Here is a 19,804-nt window from a genome sequence, read left to right on the forward strand (position 1 = left end):
CGGAGGGTGCTCTGCAAGGCCCCCTGCTCCTGGCTCTGGCAGAGCAGGAATTCCTGGCTCACACAGGAGGGTTGGGCTGCTGGCTTTGCTGGTGGAACCCTACAAGGACAGCAGTGCCGAGTCTGGGTGTGCATTAATGAGCAGATCCGGACTGGAAAGGGAGGATTTGGGAGCAGATGAGGCCAAGATTTCCGAAGCCCTAACGCAGCCCCGCTGTGCTCACACAAAGCCTCCGGGCAGAGCTGGACTGCACAGCAGGAGCCACCCCCACCCCACAGGGCCATGAGCAGTGGGGTCACCTGTCCTCCAAGGAGAGGAGGATTAGGCTGGTTTGATTCCTGGCAGCAGTTCTACACCCCATAACGTTTACTGGATGAAAAGACTCTGAGAATTCCTTCTCAGAGTGTTAAAAATGTTTGAAATTCACTTCCTTTAATAATCTTTTTGCTATTAACTATGAGCAGTATTACTGTGGTGCCCAGAATCCCTCCCGGCCAGCTCAGAGGTGGCCTGTGCCATCTGTTTGTCCTGACTTCATCTGCCCTGTGCTTTCTGTGCCAGGGCCAGGCTGTTTCTGCTCATGCTGTCCTGCTGGGTGAGAGGAAAGGGACACTCACACAGCCCAGGCAGGTTTATTTATTGTTAGGAAGCAGCAATGGGCACAAGTGGAGTGGCACAGATAAGCCCAAGCCTTGGCACAGAACTCAAAGTCACCTCCTTCATCCTTAGCTCCCTGCCAGCATCCCTCCCTCCAAAGCACGGCCCCAGGCTGGCTCTCCCTGTTTTGTTTTTTTAACTACACTGTTAATTAACAAGGCAGAGGAAAAAATACACACAGGCACAGCAGAGTAGTTTTTAACCTGGCTTGATTAATGCTGTCAAGTTGCACATCTGAGTGTGAGCTCAGTGGGACTGTTGCTTTTGTTTAATACCACAAGACACCTCAGTCTGGATTGTTGCATTACAGTACAAATAAAAAACAGAAACAAAACCACATCTGCATCATACAAGGTGAGAAGAATATGAGAATTCTAAATATTTACAGAGAAGGGCAAGTGGGGAAACCACAAAAAATATTTACATAAAAATACATGAGCTTGTCGGCATATACATTTTACACCAGTTCACAAAAAAAGACACTCTATAAATTAAAGTGAAGGGAACTCCAAAGGTAACCCAAGACTCTCTGGGATGTTTCTTTCATGCGGCTCAGGGAAAGAAAAATCAAGTCTTCTACAGCAGGAAAATGAACGGCAAAACAACAACCCTTTTCTCCCCACCTCCCTCCCCCCAGCTGGACGAGGCAGGACTCTGCACACAGGAGGAATGGTGCTGTTTGCTCACACCACACCATGCCTTTCACACCGGGACCCGGGGCGCTGGGAAAACAGGAACATGCCTAAGCCGCCGCAACGAAAGGAAGGAAAACAACTTCTCACCCAGATTTCCTGACATTTAACACATCACTCGAGTCAATGCCCTGTCACCAGCCTGGGGGATGGCAGAGCACACTTGAGGTTCTGTCCCTTCTGGGCTCGAAGAGGAACAGGACGTTTTCAAGTCGGTTTTGGTTTTGTGTAGCAACTTACTACCACTGTGCAATCCTTACTAATCCCCCCAGTGATGAGCAGGGCAGGGGGATCACTGCAAAGACAGAGGCACAAAGTTGTGGGGGTGTTCTCAGAGATGCATATAGATATCACCTGATAAGACTCTGCAAAAGTCAGAAATTAATGCTTTACATAAGACTTCATAGGGGCCAAGTCCTCATTATTCACCCACTGACTGCACTCCCCTTCCCAAGGAAGGTCTCCTGGGGTTCACGTCCTACTCCAAAGCAGAGGTGAAAATCCAGAGCTGGAGCACACTCCTGGACCCCCATTCCTGCGTGCACTGGGAGACCCTCGTCTGGAAACGGAGGGAGTGGCAGCTGAAGATGCAGACAGCGCCCGTGTGAGGGAACTGCTGAGGAACAGAGCTGCTGTCACCTCGTGGGGACGTGGTTAGGCAAGGAATTACTGAGCCCGAGCACAACTGCACTTGGATTAGAGAATTATCTGCTGTGCTGCCGTCCCCCTGCTCTCCACTCCTCTGCTGGGACACAGGACTGGGCTGTCACCTTCCTCCACCTCACCCACCCCAGACTCCTGGTGTCACCTCCCCGCCTTGCTCTGATGCACCCTTTCCAACCTCACCTATGAATTTTGGGATTAATGAGGACGTAGAACTCTCTGTAGGACCAGCAGACTGAGCCCAGAGCAGGAGCAGGACTGCATAGTTCACTGTATGGCTTGGCAGGGCGGGATCGTGCGGGATGCTGAAGCCGTGGGCAGAAGCAACAACAAAAGGTGTTGGTCTATGTTATCTGGGAAAAGCTGGTGCCTTCACCTTTCTGAATTCTGTACTGTGGCTCAGTAGTGCTGGACACGAGTTTGGGTTCTTGGAGAGCTTCCACCCTTGGAGCAAACCTGGCTGGGGCTGCGTGCCTAGGGGGAGATGGCGGGGAGTCACTGCTGTCTGTCTTCTTCCTCTCGTTCCCAAAAGGCTGTTTGCAGCAGCCCTCTGGGTTAGGGTACAAGTGAGCACTTCCAGGAGCCCTTTGGGAAAGGTTTGTTTCCGATGGGATGAGCGGGTGCTTCGCACCCGGCACTTCACACAATGCAGGGAGAGCCCGGCTCGGGCGGGAGCAGCACGGCACTGAGGAGCAGGGGCTGCCCAGGGATGGCACTCGGGCTCTACAGGGAGACAGTGGCTTCGAGCAGGAAAATCCAGAGGCGTTTACAAATAGTGGGAGCTGGGAGCAGCCCCTTGTAGTGGCAGGATAGTCCTAGCTGATGTAAGGCCCAGGCGGAGGGAGGGAGAGGCTGCGGGGCACGGGGGGAGTTAAGGCTTTCACAGAGAGAGAGGTGGGACCTGCAGCTCTCATTACCTGAATCCCAAATAGCCTGAATCCCAAATAGCCTGAACCAAACACTTGTCCCTGCTTCAACTGGAGACCTGGCAGGTATCCAGGGGCTGAGGCTGGTCCTGGTACAACACAGCTCTGCTGAGAGCACAGATAATCCAGCCTGGCTCCCAAGGAACCGGGGCAGCTCAGCCTTTCCTGGGAGCTACTGCCAGTGGAGACAGCCTGGCTCACCCAGTGGCCCCTCTGTGTGTAGTTCTGTCTGTTTTCCTTAAAAGAAAACATTACAAAAAGCATTCCCTCACCAAAAACCCCAACCCCTCTACCTGGGAATTCCTCATGAGGAGATTGTGGTAACCTGGATCACAGTGCTGCTTTTTTCTCTTTTTTTTTTTTCTTCCTTCTTTCCTACTGCCAGATTTCGTTCTGTAACATGTGAGAACTCTTCTAAACAAAATGCTTAAAACACCAGCATTGCACAATAAAACAGAACCAGAAGGTAGTTACTGAAACAGCCCCAGACAAGGCTCCAAGGTTAAAAGAAGCAAACAGCTACAGACTAGTCAGCAACTAGAAGCAGGTTTTCCTTAGGATTTAAAAGTCCCAAAATAGCCATGAAACTTTTTTGTTCAAAAAAACCCCACCTAAGCAGCTGTGTGCTAAGTGCAGGACTTCCAGGTTTTTTCATAAAACATTAGAGATTTGAAACAGGTAGAGAAGTTCTTCAACCACACAGAACAGGAATGGCCCTGGAATTTATCAGCAAACATTTAAAAACTTCTAAATCTCAAGTATTGCTTGCAAGCCCTGCCTAATGGGATGGATGTGCTTTATTTGTACAGGGGGTGTGAGTCCTGGGGAATCTGAGAGGCAGCATGAGGAGCTGCCAGGCTGTTTTTACAATATCAGAGCTTTTCAACAGCTTGGACACCGTATTTGGTGTATTTTAGAGTGCACTGGCCTTCTGTCCCTACTGAGTACTGGGGGAGCTGCACCTGGGCACAGCACTGCTCCCTGTGTGCCACAACTCCACAGGGATCTCTGCCCAACATGGAATGCAGAGGCTGCAGAGAGCCTGGAGAACTCCAGCTTAAGCTCAGCAGGAGCATTCCCTGATGGAATTGCTGCAGGACCTGGCCCAGGGCAGCTGCTCATGCAGACAACTTGTCACACACAGCTGGCAAGGTGGGCTCTGATTTACATAATGCTATAGACTTTTTAAAAATCTCTTGTTCTAGTATTGTTTGCAGTGAGATGACACAGTCTGGCCAGCCACAGGATGGAATGAGCTCATCTAGGCCACGGAGAGCCTTGCAGCAAAGAGGAAGAACTGGCATGGAATGGGTGTGCTGTTCTGGGGGTAGGGTTTGGTGTAGTTTTGTGTTTTATTTCTTTTGGTGTGAGAAATGCAAACCTGCCCTACGTGGCTCCCACAGCTGGCCTCTGCTCACAATAGAGAAACGTGAAGGAACTGGACTCCTTGTAGGCAGAAGCAGCTTGTTAAGCAAGAAATGTAACAAGTGAGACGTGTTGTGAGCTGGCTTCGGAGCCTATTCCACAGGTTTGAAGTCAAAACAGGCCCCCACCCACCTCGGAGCAGCTGCAGTGGGTGCACCATGCCCACGGGAGAGGCAGGGCCTCAGCATGAACCCAGGAGAGGATCCCTGGGGAGCCTTTCCCCCAGCCCCACTCTTGCTGTGTAACTCCAAGGAGCAGTGGTTCCTCCACAGCGTGGCAGGGAGCCCCTTTCCCGGGAGCCAGCCTGGGACAGGCAGTTTGCAGCAGGAGAGAGCTGCAGGCAGAGTCCATCGTGCACAGCCCATCGTGCATGGGACCATGGGCGTGGGGAGGAGCAGCCAGTGTCACGTCTGGGAAGGGAAAACTCCTTCCCTCCCTGCCCCAACAGCTTCTGTGTCAGCCCTGCCCGGCCTCTGGCAACACCTGTGTGCCAACAGCCTGCCCTGTCCTCCCAGGTGGCTCAAAACTACATGAAAATCTATAGCTCTACTACGTAAAAACAGTGAGTGGGGGCCGGGGGGGCTGAGGGGGGTTTGCTTTGCTCACCGGGGCAGGTCGGGGGGTTTTTTTCCATCACTGAAAAAATAAAACAGTCCACTGTCCAGCAGAGGCTGCTTAGACTCTATCCCTCGTCCTCCCCAGCTCACTCGACGTGCACCTCTGTCTCGGGCCTCTGCAGACACAGCTCTGTGGGCAGGAAGGCTCCCTGCCCCAGCGCCGTGGCGTAAGTTCTGCTGTGCACGTGGGGGAAGCCGGGGGGCACGAAGCCCCCTGCTCCAGCATAGCCCCCTCTTTGGTGCTGAGGCAGGGTATGGTAATCCTCCAGATTATCGTACTGGGACACCACAGTCATCGTGCTTTGGCGCTTGCCCAGGGTTTGGTAGGGGTACAGCAGGGCAGAGTCCCTCTCCATGGGCTCGGGGTGCTGCATCCGGAGGCTGTGGCTCCGCTCAGGCTTGGGCGGCGGCGCCACGGAAGGGGCAGCGTGTTCCTCCTCCTTGTAGCAGTCTCTGGAGTGCTTCTCCATGGATGCTCTGCCTCGGGGCCTCTCCAGGTCTGGCCTGTCCTCTGCCAGCCTCCCCTCCTTGTGGTTCAGCCTCAGGGTCTCCTGGCTGGCCGGGATGTACTTGCTGCCCGAGTGCTGGTAGCCCATGGGCTCGGACGGCTCTGGGCCACCCTTAGGCCTGTACTCGGAGTAGGGGGGCCCGTTTTTGGGTTCGGAAGGCTGCCTATGGCTCGCTTCCTGCTGCAAATGAGTCCTGTGCTCGCTGCTGCTGCCGCCCGGCTCGTGCATCTTCCTGTTCCGGATGCTGCTCTGCTTCTGGGGCAGGGATGGCTTCTCGGGCTGCCCGTTCCCATAGCCCCCGCCGTGGTAGTGGGCTCTGTCCAGCTCGGGCTCTGCGTGCTGCCCGTAGTAACGCTCATCCCCCTCGGGCGTGGCCACCTTGGCCGGGTACCTGCCCTCCTTCCCTTCGGCCACCGTGAGCAGCCCGCTCTTGCCGGGATCCGATTTGCTGCGCAGGTGGACGGAGTCCAGGCCCCCCAGCTCGTCCGGCAGCAGCGGGGCCACGTTGTCGTACTGGGACATGAGGGGCCCTTTGACCTTCTGGCGCGTGCGGCTCTCGCGGCGGATGGACTGCATGCGGTACTTCTCCATGTCCTCCAGGTCCCAGGACATGTACATGTGCTTGATGTCCGGGGCGGGGGGCACATCCCTGCTCACGAAGCTGTGCTCCTTGCCCAGGTGGTTGATGAGCCCTGCCCGGGGGTAGGCAGCCAGGCTGGGGTAGCGGTACAGCCCCTTGCCCTGCAGCCGGGACGCGTAGGGGCCGAACTCGCGGCCGGGCAGGCCGTGGAAGGGCCGCACCCGCACGGTGCTGTAGGGATCCAGGTCGTAGAAGCTCCCGTCGGCCGCGGTGTAGTAGGGGGAGCTGGAGGAGCTGGAGTAGGGACTGTAGCGATAATGGACCCGCCCGTTCTCGAAGTAAGGCTGGAGCTGCGTGACGTGGTAGTCGGAGTGGGGCTGATATGGCTTGTACTGGTAGAGGGGCCGCGGGCAGTACACGGGCTCGTCGTCTGGAGGCACCTCCGTGCGGGAGATGGGCACAGAGCGGATGGCGGCGGCGGCGGCCGGGCTGGGCACGTGCAGCGACTGCACCCTGCGGATGGTGGGGTACGGGGGGGCCTCCTCGGCGTAGCCGGCACCCCGCAGCCCCGTGGGGCTCACGGACGACACGAAGTCGGTGCGGCCGCGGGGCTTGGGGTGCAGGCCCGCGGCAGAGCCCTTGCCCTGCGTGCCGTAGGAGCTGTAGCGCGCGCCCGCAGCAACGGGCGGCTCCGGGCGGGGCGGGTAGGGCTGGTGCTGCTCGGCCTTGCCGTGGTAGCTGTGGGCAGGGATGCTCTCAGGCCGGTACTGGTGCTTGGCGTGCAAGTAGCCGTCGGGCCCCATAGGCTCAGGGAGGCTCTCCGGCTTGGGGTGCGGCACGTACACCGGCTGCAGGGACGCGTGCTTGGGTGGCGGCGGCGGTGGCAGCAGCGCCTCCTCCACGGAGGATGCCAGCATGGAGGAGGCCAGGAAGGAGTGGTAGTTGGAGTTGTTGATGGTGTCTGTGTTGTTGGAGTGCATGGCTGCGGCGATCTTGCTCTCCAGCGTCCTCACGGGCGGCACAGGCGGGGTGAAGCTGTAGGAGGAGGGCGCAGGACGGACTCAGAGCGCAGGTGCAGCGGGGGAGCCCTCGTGCTCTCCCGAGGCTTTTCCAACTGGCTCTGGTGGCCTGCGGGCACAGAAGAGGAGCCACGGGTGCTGGAACTGCTCTCGGAGACAAAGCCAGGCACGGGCTCTGGAGGCTTCTCAGGTGCAGCAGTGCTCCACACCTGCAGGGAAGAAAGCAGCCAAAGTTAGGGACAAGCGGCTTTTCCCCTGCTCTTGTGTAGTTAGAACATCCCAGACACTCATGTGGGTCAGCTCCATTACAGCCTGTCTGTGCCTGGTTTGTTTGCTGGGCAAGGACAGATGTGTAAGTTCCCTCTCTCAGCATGGTGCCACTGGCAGATTTGGGGATCCATCACAACTGCTGTGTTCTGCAAATGCCAAACCAGAGGAAGGGGAGGAGGTGGCTGTCTCTTCACACAGTGCCCTCAGTGTTTTGTTAGGTGGTCTGCTTTTAAATGTATGATGTTAATGAAAACATTCCTGGATTTAACCTGCTCAGGGCCCTGGTGAGCACATCAAGGAGTGCAATAGAGCAGAAATTCCTGCCTTAAATGTGGCTGCAGGGCTTAGGATGGGCTGCAGCCAGGCATGGGCTGGGGGGTTTGGATTTCTGACAGAACACTTCCATGTTTCAATCCTGCACAAGGAATCTGACCTGCTTTGTTTAACCCAATCACAGAATCATTTAGGTTGGAAAAGACCTCTGAGACCGTCGAGTCCAACCTGAGACTGATCCCCACCTTGTCACCAGCCCAGAGCACTGAATGCCATGTCCAGTTGTTCCTTGGACACTTCCAGGGACGGGGACTCCACCAGTTCCCTGGGCAGCCCCTTCCAGCACCTAACCACCCTTTCTGTGAAGAAATTTTTCCTATTGTCCAACCCAAACCCCCCTCAGCGCAGGTTAAGACTGTTCTTCTCATCCTGTCACTGACTGGACAAGACCCTAATCAGGATGCTGGAAGAGGACCCTGTCAGAGGATCCAAGAATTCTTGTTTCTGAGCACTCTGAACCATCATTCCCTCTGTCAACTGCCTCTGCAGATACTTTTTTCCTTAAAACCAAGGAGAGTGGGTATACTGGGATGTTCCCTTGAGAAAGCAGCACAGGATTTCCCGCAAGGCTGTGTTATACCCACATCACTCCTGCTGTCCTGCGAATCCCCCCGTTGCCATTTGGATTTGGACCGACTTTCCCAGTGCTCAGCACTCCAGAGGAGCTGTGCAGGGAGCAGCACGTACCTGCCCGGAGCCGCTGGGTGCTTTGGCCGCTGGCACCTGTCCCACGGCTGCCTGGTGCTCCTGTCTCTGTGCCGGGGCCGTGGCCGCACGCGGCGCGGGCGGGACGGTGACATCCGCCGGGGGAGCAGCCCCGGGCGGGGCGTGGGGCTCAGCGGCCGTGCTGGGGAGGGTGCTCAGGTACGGCACCACGGCCGGGGCGCCCTTGTCACCGGCAGGAGCCACGGATGGAGACTGCAGCTTGTCCTCGGCCGTGCAGGGAGCGTGCAGCTTGTCCCCAAGCAGGCCCATGCGCAGGTGGGGCTGCTCCACAGCCAGCTCCGCGGCAGGCGGCTCCCGCTCGGGCAGTGCCCCCGGGCCGTGCGGGGCCGCGGGCTCCCAGTCCCCGCCGTGGGCCGGGAAAGGCTCCTTGTCCCCCGCTCTGCCGGGGTGGAAGCTGCACTGCTCCTGCTCTGCATCCCTGCTGCCAGGCGTGTCCCCGGGCACGCCCGCGTGGAGAGGCGGGGGCTCCTGGCCTCCAGGTGCGCCGGGAGGGTGGTTCTGCTCCCCGGCCGTGCCTTGGCAGTCCTGCTCTAAAGGTGCCCCGGGCTGGAAGTGCAGGCAGTTCTCGGGCAGAGCAGTGAACAGGTGGAGCTTGTCAGGAGCACCCGCAGAAAGATGGAGCTTTTCTAGAGCTGTGCCAGCTTCAGCCTCTCCATAATTTGTGCTTTCAGCATGAGCATCTCCTGGCCTTTTGTGGGACTGGGCGGATGCTTGCTGTGCGGACTCGGCTAACGCTAGGGCCAGCATGCGCGCTGCGTTTTTCGGAGGAGGAGGAGGGATAAGAGACACAGAACTGACGGGAACAGGATCCTGGGGGGAGTCGAGGGCAACTGCTCCTAATGGGGGAAAATTGAGAGAGAGAGTGATTTTATGTTACCCAATAAGGAGAGTGACCTTAAGACTATTATAAAAAAATAGATGCTCTCCACACTTTCACAGTGGAAGTTCCTTCTGATGTGAAACACTTGTGTCTCACAGGCAAACGCTGCTCGACAGCACAGCAGTTCATCACAAAGAGGAAAAAACCCAAGAGATTGTCTAAATCCTCTTGCATTTCTAGAGAGGTAGGAAGGAGGTAGCAGAGAATGAGATACCCTTACACAATTTTGATCATAAGGTTTTAGGCGGAAAGGTCCCTTCTTCGAGTGTTGGCAGATTTTTAATTTAAAAAAGGAAAGTCTTAGATGGTCTACTGGCTGAAATGATTGAGAAGGACATGCTAGAGATTTTCACGCATGACAGGATGGGAAAAAAAAAAGCGGACTATAAAGCATTATGGAAATTATCTGAGATTTGTGTGATGTAGGGAGAAGGCAGAGGTTAAGACCTTACTGATCTGCACAGCCCTGCAAGACACTCGTGACCAGAACTGATGGGCAATCCCCTCTCCTAAAGGCACGCAGAGGAGGACGGTTCTGAGAGCAGCTCCCCTTTGGAACTTAAAGAAAGAATGGAGGAAAATGCACTGTACCTGGCTGTGTGTGTCCACCGGGTACAGTCTTATTCTGACTGCTTGGCATGGCTCTCTCCCCTTCTTCTGGCAACTCTGCTTTGCAAGCAGCCACTAGCTGGGGATGCTGCAGCTCTTGGTGGGCTCCTTCCCCTGCTCCTGTTTCACTGTTTTTCAGGGGCAAGGACATCTGGGTTGGGGACCTGTTTGTGATCTCAGTGATGCCAATCCCTTTGCTCCAGCTGGAAGCAGAGGAGTTCCTGGATGTGGTGGGCACTCCTCCCAGGGCCTCGGGCACACGGCTGGGCAGCACAAAGGAGGTGGGTTCTGTGGTCAGTGGTGGAGATTTGATGGGCTTTCGGGCTGTCTTGGGTGAGAAGCTGAGGGGTTTGCAGGCCTGCTCTTCCGTGGGGCTCAGGTCCAGCGTAAAGAAGGGACTCATCTTCTCCTGGAAAGGGGACACTGGCTCAGAGCTCGTGGCACTGCCCGGGGTCTGGGACTGGCTGCCTGATTCTAAATCCTTCTTGAGCAGGCTTGGCTTCTCCTTATTGATGTCGACAGACTCCAGCAGGGAGGTGCTGCTGTCCAGGCACTCGGACTCTGCCTGGGGGGGGCTACACTGGAAGGACATGGGGTCAAAGTCCAGGCTGGCGACACCAATGTCCGGCGGGCTCAGGTCCACGTCCTCCGAGGAGCGGGGAGAGATGAGGGCAGGGACGTGGATGAGCCCCTCGTCCCCGTCGCTGTCGTCGTGGGGGAGGTTGTCATAGGAGTTGCAGCGGTTCATGTTCCCCAGGAGCTCCCCGTTGAAGGAGGCAGACAGGGCATCACTGCTGGACCTGGGCCTTCGGGGCCGGAACAGTTTGGATTCACCTGGAACGAGGAGACACACATGGGTTAGTGACAGCACCTCCTGTCCAGGAGGCCAGGCCCTGTGGGCAGGGGTCAGAACAGTCCTAAGGCAGCAAGAGGTTCCCTGGTGATCTCTGCACACAAAGTAACATCGTTGGCAGTAACTGCGTATTACATTTGCTTAAACTCTTTTGCGTGACTTAATCTGAAACTAAGCTGTGTGCACAGGCAAAGACAGTTTAAATGTGCTGAAGCCCTTTCTCAGAGATGACTTTCCTTCACAGTGCTGTCCTATCAACCTTTAAATAGCGAGGGGAGGTGCCAAGGAATGAACATAAGCAGTGCCAGCTACACCAGAGCAAGAGGTTTGCTTTTTTTAATCTTCAAAGCAGGAGAAGCCATGAGGAGCATTTCTGTGAGACCCATCTGTGCTAGGAGCAGAAAGCTGCTTCATCAGTTAGCAAGTTCAGCTTCCCTGAAAGGGTGGAAAACCTGCCCTGTTTAATATCTGCAGCCAGAGATGACCAAGTGCCTCCCTTAATGCCCATTTCCTGGAAGTGCAGGTAGGATTCTGCCTTACCATCCACAGCATGCAGGGAGGTGAGGGACTCCTCGCTCTTGGCCGAGCGGAGCGTCCCGCTGTCTCCTCGTCCTCCTGAGGGAAGGAACCACACAGGGAAAGGATCAGTTAGGAAAGGGGTTTACATTTAGCTGGGTAACGGTGGCAAGAAAAACATAAATGCGTTTCTAGCACCAACATCACTGTCTTGAGAGTAATTTTGTTTTGAGGGTGGGTTTCTGATTCTCATTTTACCTGGAAACCATAACTGACCCAAATGGTGACTGCTGCAGGTGACAGGTTGGGAAACAAATCCCCACAAGCAAAACCCCGCAAAAAGGGGGAAGGAAGGAACATTTACACACCCTGGTTTATGGGCACTAAACAACTACAATTTCAGTCTCTGAGGAGACAGTCCCAAAGGGCATCATAGAGTGTGCGAGGACTGTGAGGGTAAGAATTTAAAGAGGGACCTGGGAGATGAGGGGATAAAAGTTCTCACAGGCCCACATTTTGGGATTTGTGGTGTGTTCTACTGCAAAAACACGTTGGTATTTTTTAGTTTGGAAAGAGACAGAAAATTATATATGGAAAAGGCTGAGAATTCCACGTACATATCCTGGCTGTGGCTACAAAGGCTTGTTGGCTGCCTTCTCTGGGTACTCTGGTCCAGCTTTCGGAGGGAATGTTTGTGGGAAGGTGCCTTTCCCTTGTTTCATCTTCTGACAGCAGCAAGGGGAACCAGAACTGCATTCTCATTTCATAATGAGAGTGTCAGAAGGAATTATCCTGTGATTTATTACAGCAGCACCCACATCTTGTCTTTCCAAAGCTGCTCCAAGCAAAGCACGGAGGTGCAAGCCCTGGCAGGCACCAGAGCTGCCCGAGATCCATCGGGAAAGAGCAGCTGCTGGAGGTGTCGTGCATGGCTTGGACGCTAGAAGGAGATAAAAGCCCGCTGCAAACATCCCTCTGCACTGCTGAAATGCCCGGGTTTTGGAAGGGGGCCTCACCTGCCAGGGCTATGGCTTTCATTTCCGAGGGCTCGCTGGGGTTGCGCTGTAGTTTGCGCTTGGACACGGAGGAGGATTTTCCCAGGTTGAAGAAGGAACGCCAGCTCCCCACTGGAGACTTCTTCATCTTACTGGGAGGCCTTTTCCTGGGGAGAGAAAATGGAACACATGGATGGAGGGGGAGCTGCAGCTCAATCCTGGCTGCTTGTCATCAGCACTCTCTGCTTTCTGCTCAGAAACTCCTGGTTTCTGCTTGGAAACTCCCTCTTTTCCATAGCCGAGGATGTTTTCATTCTTCCGGCACAGCCCTAAAGTCTTGCTAGGTGAATTCCCCCAGCCTCTGCAAAGCAGCTGCAGTGCAGGTGAGGAAAGGCTCCTCCTTATCCAGTCCAGCAGCCAAGGGATGGATTTTATGGAAGAAGCCCCAGCTCTCTGGGAAGCTGGACAGCCATAAAGGTGTTCGAAAGCATCTCTCACTCCTGCTGTAAAACCACCTTTGTCTCCTCCACTGCCATATTTAATTTCTAGTGTCCTCAAGCCTGTCCAACTGCTCCACTTCAAGCGAACCTGGATCTGTGACAGGCACTTAGTCCTGAGATCTGGAAAACCCCAGCATCTGCAGGTGTTCACCCTGTTTACATTTCTGTGTGTGACTGGTCCAGGCATCTCTGCATCACAGACAACAGGGATTTATACATTTAATGATACCCCTGCTGAAAACAAGGGAGTAGAGCACAAATTATTTGGCTAAACCAAGTCCACCACACCACTGATGTGAGCTAAATCCTCCCAGAGTCCAAAGCAGGTGGAAAACTGGCTCCAATGCTTTACATATTTAACAAGTCTCAAGTCAATATAAGCAAATTCTTGCCATATTCAAAATAACACAGGTATGACACATGCTGGAAAGGAAACCTGTCTCTACCTTTCAGATGGGAAGTCTATGACTGTGTGGAACTTCCCCTGCAAAGCTGCTGGGCCTTCTCCCACTTCGATGTACTTGCTGTCTGCCACGATGGGAGAGTTGATCTGGGCCTGCGTCCGTGCCTGAGCCTCCTCCAGCGTGAGCAGCTTCGTGGAGGGGGAGGACACCAGCAGAGACTTGGGCCGGGACAAAGAGCTGTGCCCTGCAAGGAAAACCACAGGCAACAGGGAGAGTCAGCAAACAGCAGTGCAGAGATCAAAGCTCAGCTCTGTGTGTCTAGGGAGGTGCTGTGTTTTTCTGAACCTTTGTTATCCCAACCACCAAGACGTGGACAAAATGTGGTCACAATGTCACAGATACGTTGATGACTAAAAGAATAATGGCTTAATGTATTAAAAAAAAAAAGCAGAGGGAAGCAGGTAGGATGGAAACCTTTGTGACATACTTCCCTTCATCTCTATTCAAGAGCATAAAGAAAATTATGTTTTCCTTTGTATAAAACCTGGGCCATTCCCAGATTCCACTTCTCGCTGCAGCAGGAAATGCCATGTGTGACTGAAGCTGCTAAAAACCAAAGTGCACCTGGGCACAGCAAACAGAATCTGCTGTGTGCCCTGCCCGTGGCCTTTTACAGCTTGTGCCTGGTTTTGGAGACAAATGTGTAAAATTTCAAAGTAGCTGCTGCTGCCTCCTGCTGCTGACAGCTTCAGTGGAGAGGAGATTACAGGGAGCCTGTTGTAGGAGCAGCTCTCCTGTGTCTGCCACTGCCTCTTGTACAGGTGTTTCTAGGGTTATTCCCAGGTGAGTTCGGGGCTGTGGGGGAGATGTGCCAGTGCAGAACATCCTGGTTGGTCCAGTCCCACGGCTGGCCCTGGAGCAGCACAGCTCTGTGGGAAGGATGCACAGTCTGGGGGGTGTGGGAGCTGTAAATGCTGTCCTGGGTGAAGTTCAGGTCAAAACAGGTCTGGCAGCACCCCTCTCACAGGTGGGTGCAGGAGCTGTGCTCACACCCAGAGGCTCCCAGGAAGCCATTCTGGGATGCAGAATTCCTGCACTTGGTCAATATGCTGCCCAACAGCCTGACCCTTCTCCCTGCCAGGTCTGTGTCAAAGCCACTGAATGCAAATGACCAAGTCATTAAACAATTAGCTGAATTTACACAGGCCATTCTAAGCCTGGATAATCATCTGGCTGGGATTCGGGGCATGCTTATCTTCCTTCCCCTGGCAGAGTCAGCCTGCTGGGGCTGGCACTGCTCAGCCAAGCTAACCTCTGGCTTCCATGGTGCGAGGAGCCAATTCAGTTTTGCTATGGCTGTCAGAGGCATGTGGAGGAGGGGTGCACATGTGCCATGTGCAGGAGGCAACCAGAAGCAGCCTGGGCTCTGGGGGGACTCTGCCTGGCAACACCTCCCATGGGGCAGGCAGTAGGACACTGTGGAGGAGCTTCTCCAGTCAGGTCGAGAAAGGTCTCCACCCATGGATGGCACAGGAAGGTTGGACCAGACCAGTGGTTCCCTGTCAGCAGGCGGACTTTGGGAGGGGCCAGGGGGTAGAAAAACCAACCGCACTGCTGCTCGTGAGGCTCGCTGCTGTTTGCTGGTGTTTGCCAGCTGGCTCACTTGCTCCTTTGCCCTGGCCCCAGCCTGCCTTCTGGCTCTGCTGCCCTCGCTGGCTCACCCTCGCACCTGTCCTGCCTTCCTGTGCCACTTCACCCCATGTCCTTGCCCAGGCTGCCTGCATCCTTCCCTGCCGCGCCGATCCTGCCGTGACCCTGTCCAGGCTCCCGGTGCTCCGTCCGAGCGCCCACTCGCCGCGTGTCCGGGGCCGTCGCCCCTCGGGAGCAGCCCCAGGCAGGCAGCGAGCACGGCCCCCACCAGGGCACCCACAGCACTGCCCTGACCCGCTGGGGGTAACGCCCTCTTTTTCTCTCAGTCCCCTCTCTCTCCTCTCCCCCAGTCCTTTTCCATTCTCCTTTCTTCTTTTCTGTCTCTTCCAGCCCTCTTTCGTTCGGGCAACTCCTTTTCCTTCTCTTTTTTGTTACCAATAAATGGTTCTCAGATACAACGTTTGCCTTGTTTGGCTTAATTTCCTTCCCGACCATCCATTTTTAAAACAACTCCTCGCAGTTTCGCCACAGTGGAACGCAACACATGGACTTAGAACTGCCTTATGGCAGGAGAAAAAGCTGGACTTGGATCAACTCTGCCAGCCTAAGCAGAGGTAGGGTTTGTTTAAAAGAAGGGAGCAGCAAATACAGTGGAAACCCAGCTCTGTGCAGTCCCCAGGTGTGGGCAATTGCAGTGTCTGTGCATGTTCCAGGCAAGGGCAGGTTATCAAGGCAGATGGTGCAGCCTTAATGCTGCTTAGGAGCAGGAACAGCTTGTAGCAGCCACACTGACACATTCTCCCGGTGCAACTCTGCTCCTTCTCGATGGAACAGGTACATGGTCTCAGTTACTCCAGGGAATTTGTAGGTTGCAAGGCTGGATGACGTTCCAGGTGCTCCAGGTTCATTCCTCATCCTAAAGCAACACCAGCCTGAGCCGTGTGGCTGCTCAGCCCTGCTCATGAGCCCACACAGGCTCTGCAGAAGGAATAACCGGTACAGGAGATGTCAAAATAGCCTTTTAAGAGAAAGATTTAAGTTCCTTAGCCTCAACATTACTGAATGCAGAGAGACTGCATTACACCAGTTCATTCCTCTTTGTGCTCTAAGGTATGGATGAGGGCAGACAGACATTGGTATGTAATACTGAAGCAGAAGCATCAGTAAGATGGTTTTAAAAAGGAGAGGGAGCAGGGGGGACAAAGATTTAAGTGATTCCTTGCAATTTCACGGTGGCAGGACATAGAAGTAGAAGCCAAACATTCATCTCTGCACTCCTGTGGCTTCTAAGAAAGGTACAGACAGCAATTTCTAAAACCAAGCCATGTCTGGGTTCTGACATCCCAACCCAGAAACGTGTCCTCTAGGTTAAAATAAAAACATTTCAGCGTCCCAGAGGAGGCTCAGAGACCCACAAAGTGCTGCCATTCCTGCCCAAGTGAAGCAGCAGAGAGCACGCACCTGCCCCATCCCGGATGACAGAGCTGAGCTTGGAGCTGAAGAGCACATCCACGTGGTTCAGGATGAACTCCACCACCACCGACTGGATCCGCACCTCCATGAAGGCGGCCGTGCCACTGAAGCAGGCGGACTCGATCTGCTTGGACCTGCACAAAGGGACACTGCGTGAGGGGAGAGGCTCCTGCTGCCTGAGGCCGGGGCACCTGTGGGGCTGCAGGGCCTGGGGCTCAGGCAGAAAAGGCTTCAGGACAGTTCTGGGGTTCAATCTCAGCAACGCTCACAAATGATCACTGACTGTGGGGATTTATGGCCAAACTGCAAATCCAGGTGCCAGTCTTACTCACAGGGCAAGAGGAACACTGGGCTGGGAGGAAAAGGGAGTGTGGGACAGGTCTGAATTGAGGTAAATACACTGAACACCCACAGTGAAGAGCTCTTTGTTAACTCATTTCCACGGCTGGAACAGTTTAAGGCAGTGCTGTTGTACGAACCTGCTGTGGCCTCTAAGGGGATTTTCCCTTGAGCAGGGAGTGTCTCCAACTGATCCTGCTGAGTGAGTGCCCTAGGACCCACCAAAGCAATCTCAAACACAAGATCACTCCACTGCTTGTGGAAGAATTGCCAGAAAGAAGAGCCCACCTGCATAAACTGGGAGTGTCCAAGGGCAGGACAGGGCTTGGAGCAATCTGGGATAGGTGAAGGCGTCCCTGCCCATGGCAGGGGCTTTAAGGTCCCTCCCAACCCAAAACCCTTCTGGGATTCCACTATGAACTGCACACTCGGATTTCTCAGGTCGCTAACAACAGCAGTTCAGGAGTCAGTACAATAGAGGGCAGGGTGATACTCTTCTTTTGCTTTTAAAGCAAAAATTTTTAAGTTACACCATTAAAGTGCCCTATCATGCAGATTCAAAACCGATTTTAGGGGACAGATTTATCCAAGATCACTTCTGTAAGTTTCAATTCTTGCAGCCAAAAGCTGTCAAATTAGACTCTAGAGACTTATGCAGTGGGAAATCAGTGATGCCACTGTAGAAATTTTTCTGGATGATCAAAGACACACCAGTCTCATCTAACCAGGAGAGGAGAAATTATCCTCTAAAAGAGGGTTGAGGGAACTCTTCTTTGTCACTACTGACAGAACTGCAGGCAGTGGAACTGTGTTGTGTGAGACAGGATAATAAAGGGGCTGGTTTACATCACTAGGTCAGGAACTTGCCAGTTGATCTTAAATCCTGCTTAGAATAATTTCCCATATTTTACAGGAGGAGAAGAGCACACTGGGTGAAGAAAGGAAGAGCTCTTCCCAGCTGCTGAAAGCTGGGATTTTCTGGAGTATCTGTTGTTTATAAATGTGAACATTTATCTTCTATTGAAATGGGAAAATCCCACAGTACCTGAGGAGGTTTGGAGCCCAGACGATGGCCAAGTTCTTGGTGTGCATATTTGTGATGGAGCAATAATCAGCCAGACGAGCCAAGTGTCTCATTAGGAACTCCAGTGTCCTGGAAAACAGGAGAGAGGCAAACGTTCAGCACCACTGAGCAAAGCCAGGCCGTGATCCACAGCACAAACCCAGCTCATTATTTCCTTTTGGTTTGACAGCTCCCAGAAAGGAATGTTGAACTCCTTCCCCTCAGCCCCACGGTGGACGTGGCTTCGGCAATAATGACACATGCTGGGGTGAGGGGAGTCTCTTCTGACTTGTCCAGGCTCAAGGAAAGGACAGTTCCAGAAAAAACCCCTCTGCAGGTGTGTGGCAGCCCTGAGGGGCTGCTCAGGGATGTGCAGGGAAGGATGTGGAATGCTAATCCTGGGAAGGGGGGGAGTATTGATTCAGACACCCCAGGACACTGAAAACCAGCCAGCTGTGTCTGAGCCCTACTTTGGAAATTCCTGGCTGCAGGTTTCCTGTGGGTGGGTAAGACAGATAGAAGGTTAAACTTTGGAGGCTTCTGTTCAAATTAAAAAATGGTGGGTTTTATATATTAAGCACTCTTGTGTTTAATACAGGCTGGGGAGGAGGGAGCAGGAGGTGGCAGTGAAAATGCTGCTCTACCCTCCTGGTGCCCCTGGCTTGTGTCTGTCTCACGGCCTGTCCTTTTTTGGGGGGGAAGTGAGATGGAGCAGGGAGGGTGTTTTGGGGCTCAAAATTCCACAAATAGACAAGACTGGAAGTGAAGAAAACAGCTATGGCTGGAAACCAAGCAGACACCTCCTGCCTGCAACTTCTCATCACTGAGTGGAAGAAAAATAAAGTGTTTTTTCCTTTTTCCAAGTAAACCCCAGGAAAGGAGAGCAGCCCCCTGTAACCTACAGATTCTACAGCCAGGTGTTGTGCCCCCTCTCAGAGACTGATGAGCTGCTGGTACCAGTGCCCAGTTTAACCAGCCCCATAAAGCAAAAATCATTTCAGGGAAGAGGTGAATGGAAAAGAAGGAGATCAGTCTATTTTTCCAAGGGCCACACCCCCCTCAATTAACATCAGTGTTGCAATTAGTTACTACAAGCAGCAGCTGTTGCACCAACTAGCCAACCTTACAGAAAGAGCAAGTAGCACAGCTGTAGTTTATAACACATCAGTTAAATCCCAGTTAACTTTTACAATTAGTTATTTATACCACTCACTGCAGCATTGCAGTTGTCCAGCTAATCACCACAGATCACAGTAATTGAAATTTAAGCATTTATTAGCAGAAATGACTATAAATAGTTATGGATAGCTGTCCTCATGTGTTACACCAGACCACTTGGACCAGAATTCTAACTCATCCTGCAGATTAACATACGTTACAATAATCAATTGATGATTGTGATGAAGTATTGTAATTTAGGTAACAACAGCCAAATACCGCCTGCATTCACCCCAAACAGGCACCTAAACCACAGGGACACACCAGGGCAACTGGCCCAGCCAATTAAAATAGTCACCAATCTGTAAATAACTTCCACCATACACTGTCATTAGCTGTTTCTACCAAGTGCAATTCACAATTAGTGAATGCTACTTACCATGCATCACTAGTTATTAATATTAAAGTCTCATTAACATGTATTCTGTGTAGTTATTAACGCCTATCACCAATACCAATTCGTCTGATGCCTTTTCACCATACTCTGCCATGATTTTTGTTACTAAAGACCGTTAAAATGTTGTTGTTCTTAGTCAAGACTCATTACCATACAGCATGAGTTCTTACTACCACTAATTAACTTGAATACAGTATTTTAACTGGTGATTTTTAAACACCATATTATGCTCTCTAATATATAACACTAATATAACTAATTATATCAGTTATTCTCACAGAGCATTGTTTTATTTGCTCATTACTATTGTTGCAGGGAGGGGCAATCTGGAGACAAAATACAGTTGACCAAGTTTGACTGAAGGCCTGAGCAATTTTTTGGCTATATTTCACTTTTTTTAAAGTGCTCTTAGCACTGTATTGTGCCCCCCCACAATGAAACTGTTTCCTTAGTCTGACATAACGAGCTCCTCTTTCCCTCCCACACGGAG

The 19,804-nt window shown here is 53.1% G+C and overlaps 1 protein-coding gene across 1 annotated transcript in view; it reads right to left on the bottom strand.

The window, feature by feature from the left end:
- Nucleotides 1–849: 849 nt before the first annotated feature.
- ARHGAP32 (Rho GTPase activating protein 32) overlaps nt 850–19,804 on the bottom strand; it is a 176,336-nt gene continuing 157,381 nt past the window's right edge. Inside the window, 9 exon segments of the mRNA XM_039565052.1 lie at nt 850–7,109; nt 7,112–7,297; nt 8,379–9,253; nt 9,889–10,740; nt 11,300–11,374; nt 12,292–12,437; nt 13,217–13,418; nt 16,286–16,431; nt 17,682–17,789. Of these exon segments, the coding sequence (XP_039420986.1) occupies nt 5,067–7,109; nt 7,112–7,297; nt 8,379–9,253; nt 9,889–10,740; nt 11,300–11,374; nt 12,292–12,437; nt 13,217–13,418; nt 16,286–16,431; nt 17,682–17,789 (4,633 nt within the window). The 3' untranslated portion in view covers nt 850–5,066.

The sequence above is a fragment of the Corvus cornix genome, chromosome 24, assembly GCF_000738735.6.
Source record: "Corvus cornix cornix isolate S_Up_H32 chromosome 24, ASM73873v5, whole genome shotgun sequence".
Classification (NCBI taxonomy): Eukaryota; Metazoa; Chordata; class Aves; order Passeriformes; family Corvidae; genus Corvus; species Corvus cornix.